This window comes from Enoplosus armatus, chromosome 19 (genome assembly GCF_043641665.1).
Source record: "Enoplosus armatus isolate fEnoArm2 chromosome 19, fEnoArm2.hap1, whole genome shotgun sequence".
Taxonomy (NCBI): domain Eukaryota; kingdom Metazoa; phylum Chordata; class Actinopteri; order Centrarchiformes; family Enoplosidae; genus Enoplosus; species Enoplosus armatus.
In genome coordinates, this window is record NC_092198.1 from 13912560 (window position 1) to 13926485 (window position 13926).

The 13926-nt window shown below is 41.6% G+C and overlaps 2 protein-coding genes across 3 annotated transcripts; both read right to left on the reverse strand.

The window, feature by feature from the left end:
* Positions 1 to 1320: 1320 nt before the first annotated feature.
* LOC139301893 (cathepsin B-like) lies at positions 1321 to 3705 on the reverse strand. Its single transcript, XM_070925387.1, has 9 exons — positions 3583 to 3705; positions 3352 to 3437; positions 3118 to 3232; positions 2796 to 2911; positions 2617 to 2702; positions 2365 to 2508; positions 2158 to 2274; positions 1553 to 1681; positions 1321 to 1397 (listed from the first exon to the last, which is right to left on the reverse strand). Exons 1-9 carry the CDS (start codon positions 3703 to 3705, stop codon positions 1321 to 1323), a joined length of 993 nt encoding a protein of 330 aa, XP_070781488.1.
* Positions 3706 to 4833: 1128 nt separating this feature from the next.
* Positions 4834 to 12171, reverse strand: fdft1 (farnesyl-diphosphate farnesyltransferase 1). 2 transcript variants are annotated; one of them, XM_070925384.1, is made up of 8 exons: positions 12073 to 12171; positions 9140 to 9237; positions 8092 to 8275; positions 7658 to 7786; positions 6974 to 7165; positions 6378 to 6554; positions 6108 to 6260; positions 4834 to 6024 (listed from the first exon to the last, which is right to left on the reverse strand). In XM_070925384.1, exons 1-8 carry the CDS (start codon positions 12169 to 12171, stop codon positions 5797 to 5799), a joined length of 1260 nt encoding a protein of 419 aa, XP_070781485.1. In that variant the 3' UTR covers positions 4834 to 5796. The 2 variants fall into 2 exon arrangements, with proteins under 2 accessions (XP_070781485.1, XP_070781484.1); XM_070925383.1 differs by lacking the exon at positions 12073 to 12171 and having other exon boundaries at positions 9140 to 9564.
* Between the last annotated feature and the right edge of the window lie 1755 nt (positions 12172 to 13926).

The following is a 13926-nucleotide window of genomic DNA, read 5'->3' on the forward strand; positions in this document are numbered from 1 at the left end:
TGCTTTAAAGCCACTCCTCTACCCCGAGACGTCCCATCAGCTCTGACGATGGTGGTAACGAGCCGGTATCCACCTGCAGCCTTTTTATTCAGCGGTGTGTTTTCTCCAGGAGCTGCTACTTCCTGGTTGTCAGGTCATAGCCGAGGATCGTATTTTTCAAGGGGGCCGTCCAATGTCAAAGTCCGGCTCATGTTATGGTCCGCCCCAGTCCGCCCCAGTCCGCCCCCACCATGGATGGAGGCGTTCACAGACTGAATATGGAAGTTGACAAACACGCATGCGCGGTTCTTCTTCTTTTTTTATTTAAAGCCGACCGGTTTGCAACAAGCGTGTTATGCGCATTACCACCACCCTCTGCTGCATGTAGCACTTGACAAGGTCCTTGTTGTTTTTAGATTGTATATTTATTTTATATTTTCCTTTTCTTTTCAAATGTCAACCTTGGCGCCAAGGCTGACACAGGGCAAAGTGGACCCAGACCCTCAGGGGACCCAAAGACTGAAGGTTATGTAGGCAGTTACTTTGTAGAAATGTTATTAATAGCAAGTGTTTGGTAATATTCACAATTAAAACACTATTTTAAAATGATATGGTAAATTCCCTGATGTGGCTATTGCATGTTTACCTAATTTTTAGGTCTTATAGGGGTTCTGTGTCAAAATCTAGTTTTAATACCTGTAATATTCCAGTTGATACCTGCTTACATGGTGCATATTCATAAACAATGTTTGTTTAATTAAATTATCACAAACTAACGGACTGGGGCAGGGTAGTGTTACAGTTTAAGAATGATAGCTGGTGTTGAAGGCTCATTTTTGCCCTGGGACCCCTTCACAGGTTAATATAACTCTGCCTTTGCAGAGGACTCGTCTTCCTCTTCGTCTTTAATGTTTATGGTTGACTTCTCTGATTTGTTCAGCTGTGGACTGTGTTGCAGATATTTTGATCATGGATTGATATTCACTTGCTTGTCTTGTTACAGTCATGTATTTTTTTCACAAGGCCGCACATGGTTTGGATGTAATATATCATTATTACATGAATATATATAAAGTAGTTTCATCTTGAAAACTGGTAAAATTGCAAAACAATTAGGGGTACTCTTGTTGCATGAAACATCCATCCATCCATTCCATGCATCCAAAAAATACCTACAACATAATGATTTTCACAGAACAATAAAAAAATAAGAGCAACAGTTTCACCATGTTGTGCAATTTATTCCCTGTTGATTACATGAAGTCTTTCAATATTTGCCTTTAAATGCAATCCTCAAGTTCAAGGTCTTTATTTCATCTTTCTTGATTGACTTGATTTGACTCATTTAAGTGGGATTCCTGTAACCACCTCTGACTCAATTCCACACTCATCATTTCCACGCTTGATCTTGAAGAAACCTGAAATGAGAAGACACAAAAACATGACTTATAAGGCCAACACGTCTTTACCATGTCACTCACCACACTGCCAGATTGTGTGACATTGGTCTATCCTACACTACAAGAATATGTGACATGACGCTCTCCAGCCCCAAACCCTTGTTTTGACGTACCTTTATCTCCCCAGTCACTGTTCCAGGAGTTTGCAGCCAGCCAGTAGGGCGTCCCATTCTCCTCTCCCCAACCGAGGATCTTGATGGCATGACCCCCCAGCATCTCCCCTGTCACATGCTGGTACACACCTACAGTAGAGTAACATTGAGTGCAATAACACAGGACTTAAACAGTGGTGTTTTTCCACATTTTAATGCATTTACTACAGATTTTCTAAAGAATAAACTATGCTTTCAGATTGATGGTGTGTTCAAAGTAACTCCAGCATCTAAGATGTGAGAGTCAGTCACCAAAAATCCTTATATTTATGTGTTGTAGGACAGTGTGTCCCAACCTGGGGGTGTCTTTGACCACATATAAAATAAAGTGATCAGTGTAAACTATGAATATGATGCAAAACAAATTTTAAGTGGATTTTGATTCTGAAATGAATTGAAACTGCTTCAAAGGTTGTGAATATTTCTCAAAACTAAAGAAATGCTTTGGAATTAGGTCAGCAGTCACCTAAAGCATATATGTTGTATCCTGTATGTTGGAGTTAATGGGCTCAATATACCGTTTCAGAGTTGAAGCTAATTTGGAAACAAAGTCAAACCAGCCTCACCCGTCTTGTACAGCAGAAAATCTGCATATACAGCGAAAGCTGCCTCCACAGGCCCGTTCTTGTACAGCTCAGTCATGATCTGCTCCTGTTGGGATGGGATGTTGTATGTGCGTCTACCTGAAGAGGTGAACACAGAAAACAGTAACATCATAGGTAGAAACGAGACACGACGTGACAGGAAAGCTACCGGAGGGGGGGAAAGTGTACCAAAGTGTTTGTCCTTCTGGTAGGATGGCGAGTATCCATCAATGCACTGCTCCTCACACTTAGGAGTCTCCTCTTCACCCTGACAGGGAGGACGAGTACCATTTACATGATGCTCACAGGGAGCGATGCTGTAGGGTCGGCAGCCTGTCAAACATACCATCAGTGTCAGTTCAGACTTTAAATGCTTTCTTTTAAATACTTCCTGAAAAGTTGTATAAAACCCATTTCAGTTCACACTTAGGAAGAGCTCACCAACTTTGGAGTCATACAGGCCACCTGTCACAAGTCCTTTCTTTGCCCAGAACTCCCAAGCAGAGGAGGGAAACCCACCAAAACAGCTGCATCCACAGGAAAATAAAAACACCACAAGTGTTGTTCGATGTCCTCTTACAAGACCTGGAGTACACTCATTTTATTACTCAAATACTCACCCCATGCCACATTCATCACAGCAGGACAGTAGATCTTCAGCGGAGATCTCCACAGAGATCTTACCACTGCTGTGGATACACAACCTGTCGGATATCGCCTCAGCTGCCCCAAAGGCCTGTGGGAAATAAAAAAAAAGAGAAGAGAAAACAGAACACTGCTTTGTGAATATGATAGTTGGTCCTAAAATACACTTGATTTATCTTTTAGTTCCCCTCAACTGTGCACCTTTAACCCCTGTTACAGCTTTCCCTAACCAAGGAAAGAGTGCTGATTCTATTACTGCCTACTGTACTATTGTGTCCTTTAGTTGGTCTATCTTACCCAGCAGGACCCACAGGATCCCTGATCTCTGATCTGTTGGATTGTGGGACAGTTGGGCCACTGCTGGCGCGGGTCGAAACTGTCTGGAAGCTCGATGCCTTCGATATTGTGAACCCTGAACAAGAGAGGATGGTCAGTGAGCACTGCAGATAAGATGAACCTGCTGACTGTCACCTGACGTGAGAGACTGCACACACATAAATCCCACACTCACTCATGTATGTTAAAACTTACACCTCGGGCAGCTTGGGTCCGTTCAGTATAGTCCCACACAGTCCCTTCACATAGCTGATATCAACGTTATGGAAGTTCTGCCCGGCCTGGAGCAAGTTCAAATTAGAGATTACAGAAATTTCAAAATTCATGACCACAATCTGTGACAGCAGGTTTCCCCAGGTGGACATATGACATAAGTGCCAGAAATACCCTAAAAATATAGAGAATGGATGGTTAAGATGGGCTCACCGTCCAGGTGGTGTTGGCCTTGTTAATAAGGTTGATCATCTCTGAGGAGAGCAGGGGGAGGTGAGGCCGAGCCCAGGTGACAGAGACTGCCACAAGTACACAAAGGAGGGCTAGTGGACGCATCCTGCAAAACAGATGACAGTCAGACTCCAACATAACCACCTCGACTTCAGTTACTACTCAGAAGGGAGAGCTTGCTGTTTTATGACAGCAACAACAGCATCTAGTCGTCCTTTCTGAAAATGTTGAGATTATTTTTGCCTACATTTCCTTGTTGTAATGACATCTGAATGAACAAAATATAGATGTAAAATAAGCACAGGGGTGTTACAAATACATTTCTGTTGTAATTCAAGTGATAGTTGGACAGAGCTGCACCTACACAAGTACAACGCAACTAGAGAATGCATGATAGCTGCAGGTGATGTATTTAGTTATTGGCAACTACTTCTGTGCTTTTCAGATACACACATGAAGTGCCTCATCAGATATATTGTTATTCATGACTGCTGTCTATTTAAAACCAATTTAAAAGGATGGAAATTGAGTCTTATTAAAGCCAAAATCTAACAACTACTATTTATAAAACTATGAGGAAAAAAATCTGAATTTCAGCTGAATTTTAAGTATATTTGTTGGTATAATAACCTGCTTCCAGACAACTTAAATATAAGGATGCACTAATTAAAATCACAATAACACAATAAAAGAAAAACAATCTCTTAACTTAAGTCTTATCTTTTACCTGTGTTGCAGTTGTTTCAACAGACGTTTCTTCTGAGCGATTCCTTCCCCTCTCTGAACTAAACACTTCTTGCTGTCCTTTTTACAAGCATTAAGTTATGAAATCACATGTCTGTGTAATGAATGCATTAAAATCGGTCCACACCTCATGTGATTAACAAAATGTCTTTGCAAAGGTTGACAGGTGATCATAAAATTCCTGACAATGATAAAGAGAACATATGCAACTTATTAACTTTATGAAAACCTTTCCATTAGTTTGCTTCATAACTACGATTTCCCCATGTACACACATATACAGAAATATAACAATATATATAACAATATAACAAAATCAAAGCACAGCACAATACATGAACCTTGAACCTGTGCTGTAAAATACAAGAATATAATTTTACAATCTGGAATCTATAAAATCAAGTTTAACCCCACTATAATCATCAGGCTGTAAAAAAAAAAACAAGACTTGTGTTATTTGCACAATCACCATTCAAACGCAAGTTTAGATTCTTTCAACTCTTTATTTGTTCAAATATGTACAAATCAAAATGTCACATTACATAGCAATGTTTGTAGCTCTCCTTTGGTTCTGTACAAGGTTAATCTGTGCTAGCCTTTCTACTCACCAAAGCTGTGTTAAGGACACTTTAGCTAGCAGTCTCAATATGCATTTCTTTCAGTTATCAAATGTATGAGAAATTACATTTGTTCTCCCGTATTCATGTTAAACAGTCCACGTCAAAACTATGTTTCTTGTCTTTCTCTCCTATTCAAAAGGACAGAGTTGAAACAGAAAGAACACGGACATAAAAGTGTTGAATAAAACTGTCTACTGTGAGTGCACTGTTGTAACAGTTTCATTTCATTTTAGTGTAGAAACACAACAAGTGGAATATTCAGCAAGCTTTGATTTGACATGAAAAATAGGACTAAGATGTGACACAAAATTAAACAAAAACTTAATGAAGTTTGGTGACTGTGTTCCCCACAATCCTAAAATGGGCAGTGCCATGTACTGTGCATTTCACCATTTGAGCCCACTTAATGGAAAAGATTAAACTATTCATTCCTCTGTTGAAATATTTAAATAGGCTGAATAATTCCACTCAATTCAAAGGGTCAAAATGTTTAAAACAAATCAAACGAAAAAAAAAAAGAACACAAACGTCAAAAACGCCCTGAATTGTTTCAGTGTGCCATTTATGCTGGTGAATATAACCACACAACACGGTGTGTAAATCATTTATCCATGCAGGATGGACTACTAGAAATCACTATCACAACTAATGAGACCAGCCTGCTACCAGAACCCCTCCAGAGTATAAATATGTCCATGGTCTGGTGACAGCCATAATAAGAGGGCAAAGTGGGAAGAAGTGCTTCTTCCAGTCAGAGGAGAACCAGACCTCCAGAGTGGGCAAAGGGGCTTTCTGAATCTGTGGGCCCCAGGAAAAGTGAGGGTACATGGGTTCATTGTCCCTGCATGTCGCCGGTGCCCTGTGCCTGTGCTGCAGTGGTGCTGAGGTACTGCCAGCTGAGGGCGGCGAGCAGCATGGCAGCGGATAGGTACATGGGCGACAGGTGGTGGGTCCTGGAGGGGAGGCTGGACTGTGACAGGGCGGACTTCTCTCTGATCAGAGCCAGGATGTGCAGGGTCTTGTCCCGTGATGGGTCAGTAAGGGAGACCTTCTGTAAAATCTGCAGAGACAGAGGGCAAAATGGTTTGTGTTAAAATGCACCAAGATGGTTGAAGTAAGAGTTAAAACACAAATCACACCCACCTCCTGGCTGTACTGGGCGATGATGGTCTGCACAGCTCTCATATTGGTGGCTTCCATCATGAGTGTGACAGCCTGTCCCTTTCTGATCTTCACTACCCCCTGGAACACCATGGGGTTGTTGTAGCATGTCGATAGTGTAGCTATTGCCATCACCTGGTCAAGAGAGGATTAATATTACACCAAACTCTGTGCTGTTCAAATATCATGTCATACAAATCTAACTCAATCACTACATTGTGGTAATGCAATAAGTAATGCATCGGTGTGTACCTGTGGAATGGCACAGAAATTGAAGACGCTCTGGTTGCGCAGGCGGGACAGGTAGGCGATAACATCTGGGACGTGCCGCAGGGCATCAGTGACCAGCAGGTTCAGACAGGAGAGAGCCGACTCCAGCTTCTCGGGCTGGGCCAAGTCCTCCAGACGACCTGCAAACTGACTCCAAGCCTGCACAGGGACACAGAGGACACTAACACATCACATATGGTACGATGTGTTTTATTCAATATTCAGCAGACCTCTAAGCAACATGAGCAAAAGAAGTCATGTTGTTTTGCTTTTACTCTCCCTCTGCCGTCTCCCTCATCAACACTAACACAATGGTAAATGTAAAAGATGCATAACAAACAATGAATATGACTATCATTTTTTTTTAAATGTTTTATAAATTTTCTTTTTCTTAAGAGACACAATCTTACATGTGTGACACAACTCTCCATGCTGCATAAAACCTGTGTGTAAATTGACATATTCTGCATATAAAATGTGAGTAAATATTTAGGTTTGAGTGGGTTCAACACTGAAAGGTATTCAGGAGCATTTGCTTAAACTATCATACTGCAAACACACTCATACCACGATCTCACCTCTTGTGGCCAGAAGGCACGGCCCTCTTGCGTGTCCTCGAGATAGTCTCGGATGATGTTAGTCTTCTGGAGGAACAGGCCCATGGAGTTGGCCAGCTCGGTGTCCCTCCCCACCTCGGGGTCCTCCAGCTTGGACGCAGAGAACAGCTGAGACAGACCGATACCGACCAGCCCTGCCACAAAGTGGCAATACTGCACAGAAACAAAACAAACAAACAAGACAACATGGCACCAGCTTTTACAGTCACAGCACGACATGTATTACAAAATCAAAATTCTGGCTCATGATTGAACATGCAACGTTACTCTAATATCCAAAGGTGCAGAAGATTTTGAAGCTGCAATTAACAGAAATAGTTTAAGGTTCTATTTCTGGTTTTCAAAATTTGCATAACGTCCAAACTGTCACAGAGATACACGTCAATAATCATATATTTTCCTCCAAGCCAAAGACGCCTCAGACAAAACAATAGCATCTCTGCTCTAATCTGTTTTCTCATCTCTGCTGTTATGGCCAGTATAGGGTGAAGAGGTCAGGGGGCACCATAACCAGATCTCTTTGTGTTTGTGTTACAGATTTAAGTCATTTATTTCTTATTGGCATTTAAACACATGCTGCCATTATACTCCTAATATGTCTAATATTTATGCCTAACATAAAGGTAATACATGGCTAACATTTACCAGGTCCCACTCCTTCATGGATCCCACTTTCTTTTCCAGGAATTCAGCCATCCCAACTCCCATACGATGGCAGATATCTGAGATGACGTCTCTGTATTCCTGAGCGAGGTTTCTGAATTCCAGTGATATCTGAATACACATGAAGATTATAGTTACTGATTTATAACAGCCTTTAATCTGAGTGTTCATTTTAGACTTCTCTATCACATACCATCATAGAAATTAGACAACCAACTTACAAACTAAACTCTGTAAGTAACATGGTATTTTACGGTGTATGTGATTGTGTAAGAACTAGAAAATGAATCTGAGAGCTGCCATTTTGTCTGTAAATCTGTAATTTAAAAAGGAACTCCATCAGTAAATTAAGCCTGGAGAGCCTAATGTACCTACCTACTGCCTACTTCTATGTACCATCATGCAATGCTACTGACCGTGGGGAAATCCTCCAGAACCTGTCGGTCTTTCTCCTGGCTCTGAGTGAAGCACCACTCATCCTGGTACAGGTAGGTATGGAAATCATTCAGCATGGGAACCTTCTTGTCCAGTGGGATACTCATGTCATCCTCCACTGTGTCCAGCGCTCGCAGCACCAGGTAGAAAATACAAACTGCGTGTCTGGATCATAAAGACAGGACATGAGACGGCTTTAAAACACAACTGGAAAATCTTTTACCGAAAAAGCTGCCTCGCCATTGGTTAACAAGACGGCATAAATAGCAGGTGTGTGAAACAGGTCATCACAGATCGGTCTAGTGTATATGAAGAGGATATATAAAGCGCACACACACACACACTAAAGAGGTGTATTTACAAACAGCTGTCTCTCTACTGGCAGTTCTGACCTGAACAGGGATCTTAAATTAGACGCCCAGCAGGAGCAGCAGACTTCCCTGTTTGTAATATTAGCAGTTTCCTTTTTGGATACAAGTCACCAGTAGAAACTGGCCACATTAAGTCATCTGTTTCTTATGGTGTTACTTTTACTTACAGACACATTAAATTAAAAAGCACTTGTTTGTTTTGTTTCTACACTCTATGGTTATTATCATCATTATTACTTTTACTATTATTCATGAGTGACATTGAGTGAGCTGAGCCAATTAATCAATTCATTAATTAATCGATCAGCAGATCTGTTCGTTCATATTTGGTGCCTGACACAAACACCTAGCATTTATTTTTGGAGGAATGCATGGGAGCTGTGTCTCCACAGGACATACCATCATTTGAGTCGACTGTTTTTTCTCGAGTAATAAAACAAATGCAACACCAGATAACACACTGGGTCCAATGCAAGGAGGTCTAAACTGTTGATAGTAGTTTCAACGCGCTTTTATTTTGCACAAAAAGTACCAGTGAGGAAAAGGGAAGTACCCCAGCCAACGCCCCTGGTGCTGCCCTTCACTACAGAAAACATGCACGCAGACACACCCCTCCTCACCTGCAGCCAGCTCAGCTCCCAGTAGAGCTTCTACTCACCGTAACTCCCCGTCCAGCGCCTGAATCACAGCTGCAAAGCTCCGGCTGGTTTGGTTCAGGTACAGGTAGCAGGTCCGCAGGCTCTCGCTCATGGACTCCTGGCAGGAGAGACAGACGAAGGCAGTGTGTCGGTAAAAGCATGCGGGTCTCAGGGCGCTGGAGGGTCGGGCGGCCTCCTGCAGGCCACGCTCCCCGAGCCTCCAGCCCAGAAGGAGGGACCGAGGAGCGGACCCGCTGCCCCGCGGCGCCACCGAGAGAGAGCGCTTGAACACGGACAGAGAGACTGGACACTTGCAGCAAACTCCGGCCATACGAATCACCTGACAGTACCACCGACCCTGCAGCTACGACACGACCCTGTCCATGTCGACGCCAAGGCGGGTGGAGAAGCTCGAAACACGCAGTCCATGTAGAGGACAAGCAGAGCTAGGAGGTCGAGCGAGGTGAAAACATTTTAGGAGGAGGTCTAGCAGAGCTAAAACAAGCGCTCCACTGATCTCAACACAAGCTTACTTCACCGAGTAAGTGGGCAGCGTCTGTGCGCAGCATTTGTAGATCTGCTGTTGTGATTACAGCACTCCTCCCACCTCTACACACACGTAACACCGCTGCACTGCGCCGTGTTTCCTAATCTGCTCCTAGCAGCAGATATGGCTGTTAAACTCACTTTTATCCCGACGTGTTAACCCACAACTTGCCACAAGATGCATCACTGTATTAGAGCAGAAGCTGACATTAGATAATATGGTGTTTTGAATGGAAAACACACAGGCCTGAATATCTGCGTATGCTATTAGCTCATGTTGCCTCTTGGTGATTAGCCCACACACGCAGATAAAACGTGCAAAAACACTCGTGCATGATTTGGTTTCCAGTCACCTGTGATTTCATGCCTTACAAAAACCTACTTCTTTCGTCTAATATAAAACAACAAGTCATAACAACACTGTCAAAAGCAGGGCCCCTTTCTCCATACATGCATAACTGAGTTATCCAGTTTACAATATTGACAGTTTGACATTAATCTGGATGATTTTGGTTCTTCAAAGCGGTTTAAAATGAATCTGGTAACTTCACTGTTGTCAGAGCAACAAGTCCTTAAACCCAAACCTGCAGAAGTGCAGGCTTATTGACAGTTAGCTGGATCATGAACAAGCTTAGATTTATAATGAAATAGTGTTGATATATTTGTGCTTTTAGATGAGAAACATGCAGGTTATAGTAAAAATCAACATGATCTGTTGGTGTGATTATCACAACTAAAGTTTTCTATACTTATACACCATAAAACAACAAGAGCCAAATCAGATGTAGTTTGAGAGCCTGTGAGCAAAAAGACATACACTCAACTAAAAGACTGCTAAACAACTAATGGTGCCAGAATATAACATTTAATTTGACATTGAAATGGGAATTTGTCCATTTGAACTCTAAAACTTTAAATGAAATGATCAACTGGACAACTCACTTTGCTGAAAATTGTTTGTGCAGTTAAAGTAAGTGTATAAAGAGATTTTAGAAAGGTTTTATTTTCATAGCCGGTTTATGATTATTATTTAGAAGTCTCTTATACGTGCAGTTGAAAGTGTGGAAACGTTATGGAGCACAGTGTAGAACAAAATAACATCAGTAACAATGCAGGAACACACATGAGACTTGAATCTGTTTGCCCCCGTGCATGCTGGGAAGGTTCCTCATGTAATTGCAACCACATGATCAACACTCAGCCAACCATCAATGCTCATCATGGTTTCAATTCTCTTCTCATTTTTCAAAGAACCAAATTAGCTGGATTAGAATAAAAAAATATTATTTTAGCCATAACAGCATGTTAGTCCACTAAGAGACAGTGGGATGTTTATGTTTATGTAGATACAGGTGTCACAGTAAAATCTGTGACCTGTCAGATTCTGTCACGTTAGAGGGTTAACAGCTCATGTTAACAGGTAATGTGCTCTATCACTATAATCAAAATTTGTGACTCTTATTGAAATATTATGGGGTCTCCACCTTTGGTGAGATCAAAATGTGACAACAGCATTCAAAAATACATGTATCCTTTGCAGAAACTTTTACATTAGCCTGATAGTCAAACTGATTTGCTATTTTGTTTTTATTTGAGTATTTTGCTGTTAAAATTGCGTAAGGAAGTGTTTGAGCGGTGGTCAGAGGTCTGGAACCAGGCTACTTTTACTACATGATCCTCTGCATAGCTGCCTGGTTTGGCTTTGACACTGTGGCAGCACCTATAGTATATATTGTAATAGAAGGTGATATAAAAATATGATTAGATTCAATTGTAAGAATCCCAGACATAATGTATGGATGTGATGGTGTCTGGGCCATTGAATAATGCTGCCAACCAAAATAAAGACTCACTGGTCAAACCATGTTGCAGTCTGTGCAGGATCTCTGTCTCTCTCTCTCTATGTCTGTCTGTCTGTCTGTCTCTCTCTCTCTCTGGGTCACATTGGTGTTAAAACAGTCGGATTAGCCGTCAAACATGCGCACAGCATCTCTCCCCACTGCTGAAGCCTCCAAGCTCATTATGTAACGGAAATCCCGAGTCAATTGTCATACCTGCCGGTATATCCGAGCCAACGCAGGAGAGAGAGCACAGATCTAATTAATCCAACTAGCTGACTCTGTTTCCATCGGCCCCACAAGGAGCAAAACTCAGCACCATATAAGTGAATTCATTACAGGTTGTGTACACTAAGCATGTGCAGACCTACTTGTTAGTGGTGGTTTTCCGGGTTGCTACAGTAGCCTAGTACAATCTGTGCTGATGCTGTGAAAAGGGGAACATCGCGTGCTGCTTGATCCGTGAGGCAAATCTGCAAATGTAAATCTACCTGCATGTGTCTTCATGTTCACATGACAAGTTTGTTATCAGTATATATTTTCAGAACTAGGGTTCAGGGTTTACTTACATAATCCAATTTTGGCATGACGGTTCTGCAACCCCCCATCTTAAACTTAAACAGGTTGAATATCTCCTCCGGGTGGCCCAGTGACTTCAGGATGTCCATGTTGCTTCAGGTGTTCAGCTGTTACAAACTGATGCGGAAATCTGGCGAGGTGCTCCCCATCAAAACGATGCAGCAGCCGCAGCGCCAAGAGAACTCGGCTTTCAGTAACAAGCCATCGTCAGATCAACTGACTCCTCTGATTGGCTGGCGAGTCATGGGCTTAGAGCGCAGCGTCCAATGAGCGAGCAGCCCGTCTGGTGTGATGCCCCGCCTCAGCGAACTGTCAGTGAAGCGCGGCTTCTGATTGGTCCGTTATTTATCCGTAAGGGAAACCGTACCTGCTCAATGAAATTGCATAATTCTAGGACAGGTACCTATTGGATGTGATCACTAGGCAGTGTTCAACTGCAAGGCAACTTTTGTTTTATATTAGCTATATAAATAAAATGTTATTAATTATTAGTTGTATTTATTCAATCCTCAATGGCATATTAAGAATTAATATGATTAGTACTTTCATTTTTTAAGATAAGATACCCTTTTTGGTCCCACATAGGGTAAGTGTCACAGCAGCAGAAGCACACTAACATTTATAGTATAGATAAATTCCTTTAAAAATAAAAGGTACTATATACCTTAAGAAAATGCTAACTATTAATTGTATATTAGACAAAATATTCAATTAAATACACCTTGACATGTGAATTGCCTGTTCAAAAGATATTTTATCAAGAGTTCAAATGAGGTCACAGTAGGCGTATTAGCTCATATACAGCTGGGTGTGTAAAGTCCCAGTTAAGCTGAGCTGCTTTATTGCCAAGTAGTCCATCAGAAAGTCAGTAGGACTTCCAAGATTCACAGTCCAAACATGAAGAGCCCCAGCGCCATTTGTCTTTAACTAACAATAAATAATGTGCAAATTATGATTTATTGCAATTTGATTTTCATTTGACTCAAAGACAATTACTATTACAAGTTTAACTTTGAACTCTGTGATTTTGAATAATTTAGCTGTAGTCTGGCAGGTCTGTGTGTGAAGGCCTGACACAATCCTTTCAATAAGTTTATGGGCATCCAAGATCCAAGACTTTCCCATTTGTACTCTTCCACACTTATGCACACAGTCAAAAACCAGACAGATTTTGCACTTGTATATAAATTGCATGGTGATTTTTGATAATGTTTTCTGAGGTTATCAGGACTAAGAGTCCACAGCCAAGCTAGCAGCTCTGTGAGACTGTACAAAGCAGCGCTTTGAACTAAAGGCTAACATCATTTTACTAACATGCTCAAAGTGATAATGATAACATGGTGATGTTTCGCAAGTATATGTTTACCATGTTCGCCATCTTAGCTTAGTGTGTTAGCATGCCAACATTTGCTAAATAGCACTAAGCACAATGTGCAGCTGAGGCGGATTTCATTAGTTTTGCGGTTTTAAATCAAAGTTTTAGACAAATTAAAATGTTGACCCGATGATGGCATTACATGACAAGTCAGGGGATCATAAATGTTACAACAGTTCTTCCTGCAGAAGACATGAACATCTGTAGCAAATTTTATGGCAATCCCTCCAATAATTGTTGGGAAATTACACTGAAAACCTCAAATGCAAACCTTATGGTGTGTCACGGCTCAGGAAATGCAGGATTCGATCCAAATGCAGACAAAGCAGGCAGCAGGATGACTTCAGTGATTTATAGCTTACATGAGGGGGCAGGTAGATAGGTAGCAGTTAGACAGGTAACAGGCAGGCTGGTTCAAATCTGGGTGATAGAAGCTCAAAAGCAAAAACACAAGGCAAGACGGAAACAT